Source organism: Phaethon lepturus, unplaced genomic scaffold (assembly GCF_000687285.1).
Source record: "Phaethon lepturus isolate BGI_N335 unplaced genomic scaffold, ASM68728v1 scaffold18935, whole genome shotgun sequence".
NCBI lineage: Eukaryota > Metazoa > Chordata > Aves > Phaethontiformes > Phaethontidae > Phaethon > Phaethon lepturus.
Window position 1 is genome coordinate 16517 of NW_010542861.1, and position 3733 is coordinate 20249.

At 57.2% G+C, this 3733-nt stretch overlaps 1 protein-coding gene across 1 annotated transcript; it reads left to right on the plus strand.

Moving 5' to 3' along the window:
• Positions 1-725: 725 nt before the first annotated feature.
• LOC104621647 (protein Wnt-4-like) lies at positions 726-3728 on the plus strand (the record flags this gene model as incomplete). Its single annotated transcript, XM_010288182.1, has 5 exons — positions 726-790; positions 1146-1384; positions 2211-2342; positions 2498-2640; positions 3381-3728. Coding segments are annotated over exons 1-5 (927 nt in total), but the record flags the coding sequence as incomplete, so codon positions are not given.
• Positions 3729-3733: the final 5 nt, after the last annotated feature.

Here is a 3733-nt window from a genome sequence, read left to right on the forward strand (position 1 = left end):
AAAGAGTTAAGAGAGCCAGGGAGCAGCTGGGCTGTGTCTGTTTGCCGTAGCTATGTGGGCTGCAGGGTAGAAAAGAAGAATCTCCACCCTGGAGGATGCAGATGAGGGAGGGTCCTCAAGGACGGAGGCAGTTCTTCCCCTCTCTGCTCCATTGAGCTGTCACCACAAGGAAACTCTTTGGCTCCCCAAAGGGCTTGGTGGCAAAGTGATGATGAGCTGGTGAGTCTAGTGACAGCTGCTTGGTGCTGCCAGGTTTTTCTTGCGTGGAAGGCTCTGTCTATTGCTGACTGGGTCTCAGGCTGCTTCCTGCTCATGAAGTGACTTGACTGGAGGAAGACAACCAGATCGTCTGCTGACAGGATGGCAGGGACTGGGGGATCTGACACTGATGCCATGTGAGCTCCCTCCGATGGCTGCCTGCCCCAGAGCCCTAGTTGAGAGCTCTCCCATGATGCTGCCCGAGCCGTAAGTAGGGAACAGCACCAGCGTGGATGCCCTTGCAGGGCCAGCCTGGAAGGTTTCGGTGGGTCACTGGGTCTCTGATGCTGGCAGGCACACCAGGACAGCCCGTAGACATTGCCCAGGGCAGGGGCTACCTGTGCTTTGCAGTGCTGGGATGGAGCTGCTGTGAGAGTGACTGTCGGGCAGAGGCAGTGGGAGATCACAGGAGGGGATTCAGGCGGCTGCTGCACCGTTGGCTGGAGGTGGAATTTTGCTGGGGCAGGATGGAGATGGTGTGGCTGTACGTGGTGCTGATCTCCATGCAGCAAGTCCTTGCTGTGACCTGGCTGTAAGTATGCTTTGCACTTGTACAGTCTGGATTGGAAAGTCACCTGGGGAGGTGCTATCTCCCAAGAAAACAGGCAGATCTGTGAGAAAAGGGTGGAAAAAGGAACCTGGGCAACCCAAAGGCAGCGCATTAGAAGGGGCACCTCTGGGAGCATGAAGGGAGAGGGTTGGTGAAGCTGAAGAGGCACAAACCAGGAAGGGGAGCAGGAGTGTCCAATCCCACACAGAGAAGAGGTGGCACATCCCCTTCCCTGCCCCATTTCTGCTCTAAAATAAGGCTATAGAGGGCTAGTCCCCTGCAAGACATGTCCCTGGCTCTAGCCTATCTGTGACTAAATCTCTCCCCTGTCCCACAGGTATCTGGCCAAACAGCCTTCTCTGCGGGCAGTCCTCCAGGACCCCAGTGGCTGTGAGGGTCTGACAGGGCTGGTAGAAGAGCAGGTCCGTGTTTGCCGACGGCAGGTGGAAGCCATGGATGCGGTAAAGCGAGGCGCGGAGCTGGCTATCGAGGAGTGCCAGCACCAGTTTCACTCTCGCCGGTGGAACTGCTCCACCCTACAGGGGCTGCAGGTCTTTGGAAAGGTCACCATCCAAGGTCAGTGACGGGAAGATGGCACAGGCAGAGTTGGCATGGGGTACCTTCAGTATGCCCATGGGGTCCCCTTGACAGATCAGCCTTTCCTGGGCTAGTGTGTGAGTGTCACGCTGGGACCAGCCCTAGAGTGGCCAGTGCCTTCCTCCACATACTAACATAGCTGTCAAAACAGAGGCAAACTGAAACAAATTTATGTGCTGTTACAAATACTAATACAAATGCTAAACTTCCTCATTTGGCCAGGCTTGGGTTTTAGGTCCCATCTGGACCATGCTGGGTACCAGCTCTGCAGACTGGTAGAGCTTCTCCACCAGCCCGCCACCAGCCCAGCCCTTTGGCTCAAATCTTTTGCTCTGAGGCTGCAGTCCCTTTTTGTTGCAGACCAAGGAAAAAGGATCTGCCTATGGCCCCAAAACAGCACCGAACAGATTTTGCATGTGTTTGGATTGGAGGAGCCATACAGGGAGCTGTGAGCAGGGTCTCTCTGGCTCCTTAGAGACAAGGTGTCAGGGTCCTCCCTGACAAACCTCTCTGCTCAGCCTCCGGCTTCCCCCACCATGGCTCCCCTTTCACTTCCATTGGGGGCTGCTGACTTCTCTCCAGCAACGGGACACCTGACCCAGGAATTGAGGGTGCCAAAGGCGAGGGCATGGAGCCAGAAGCAGCCCGCAGAGCCCTTGCTGGCTCCAGGCCTCAGGAACTGACAGTGATTTCTCCTGAGCAGTCTCCATCTAAATATATCCTTTCTGCATGCAGTCACAGCCTCTTTCCCCTTGCTGTGTCCCATCAGTGCCTTCCCCCTCCACCATTTCTCACCCTGCTGCAGGCACACGTGAGTCTGCTTTCATCCATGCCATCTCCGCTGCCGGCATTGCCTTTGCTGTGACTCGTGCCTGCAGCCGGGGGGAGCTGGAGAAATGTGGCTGTGACCGCAAGATCCGAGGAGTCAGCCCTGAAGGTGAAGGAGGAGGCTGGTGGCAGGGAGGGGGTGACAGAGAAGATCCATGGGGGACACCCTCACTAGGGGAGGAGACACCTCTCTTCTCCACAGCCCTCAGCCCTTTGGGGGCTTCTCCTTTTTTATCTTATGGCTGCTTTCCCTCTTTTCCTCAGGTTTCCAATGGTCAGGCTGCTCTGATAACCTGTCCTATGGGATTGCCTTCTCTCAAGCCTTCGTAGACAACCCTGAGAGGAGCCGCAGCGTCTCCTCCAGTAGGGCACTCATGAACCTGCACAACAACGAGGCTGGGCGGAAGGTGAGGGCAGGAACAAGGGCTGGGAAGCAAGCCTGGCTTCAGGGGCTTCTCCCTACCTAGGTTGAGCTCAGTCCAGCTCCCTTACCCTGAGGAGCAGTTTGGGGCAGCCACAGCTCCCAGAGCAGGTCTGCGTCCTGCTGCCTTTCCTCAGCTCAGCACTGTGCCGCTCACACTGAGCTGGCTCCTCACTTGCACAGAGGGGAGTCCTGGCCTCCCCTACCCGCCTCTGTGCAGAGTCTCCTTTTCCTCACAGAGCCCAGCTGTGATTTACCTTCATTGGCCTTTCCTGCAAAAGAAATTAGTTTCTCCATTCTGCTCTGAAGGGTTTCCCGGCCCCTCCAGTGCCTCTTGAGCAAAGACACCATCCTCTGCAGGGGCCACTGTTAGATCTGGTTCCTTGACCATCTCTGGCTCTGGGCAGATCTGTTCCCCTCCCCACAGCCACATGGGTCAAAGCAGGTCCCCATCTCTTCCTGTGCCTCAGGAATTTGTCTTACAGACCCAAGCCAGACTGTTTCCCACATAGTAGATCCCCTTCTCTCTCATATTGGCCTGGCTTAGAAGAATTTCTTGCTTCCCTTCCCTTCCCTTCCCTTCCCTTCCCTTCCCTTCTCCTGATACTGCCCTCCAGTCCTGTGGGAGGTGTGGGGGGGAACAGTGGCTGCCGGGGTACCTGCAGGCATGGGAGGTGAAGGGCAGGGTGTCCCAGGTCTGGCTGGCAGCTGCCCCTCACTCCCTAGGCTCTCCTGACACACATGAAGGTGGAGTGCAAGTGCCACGGTGTGTCGGGCTCCTGCGAGGTGCGTACATGCTGGAAGGTCATGCCTCCCTTCCGCAAGGTTGGCAACATACTCAAGGAAAAGTTTGAGGGGGCGACAGAAGTTCACCCCAAGCGTGTCGGTTCCCGCAAGCTCCTGGTGCCCAAGAGCTCTCGCTTCAAGCCCTACACAGCTCACGACCTGGTCTACTTGTTGGCCAGCCCAGATTTCTGCGACCGGGACCCCCGGCGCGGGGTCTTCGGCACCTCCGGCCGCCAGTGCAACCGGACATCCCCGGCCATGGACGGCTGTGAGCTCCTGTGCTGTGGCAGGGG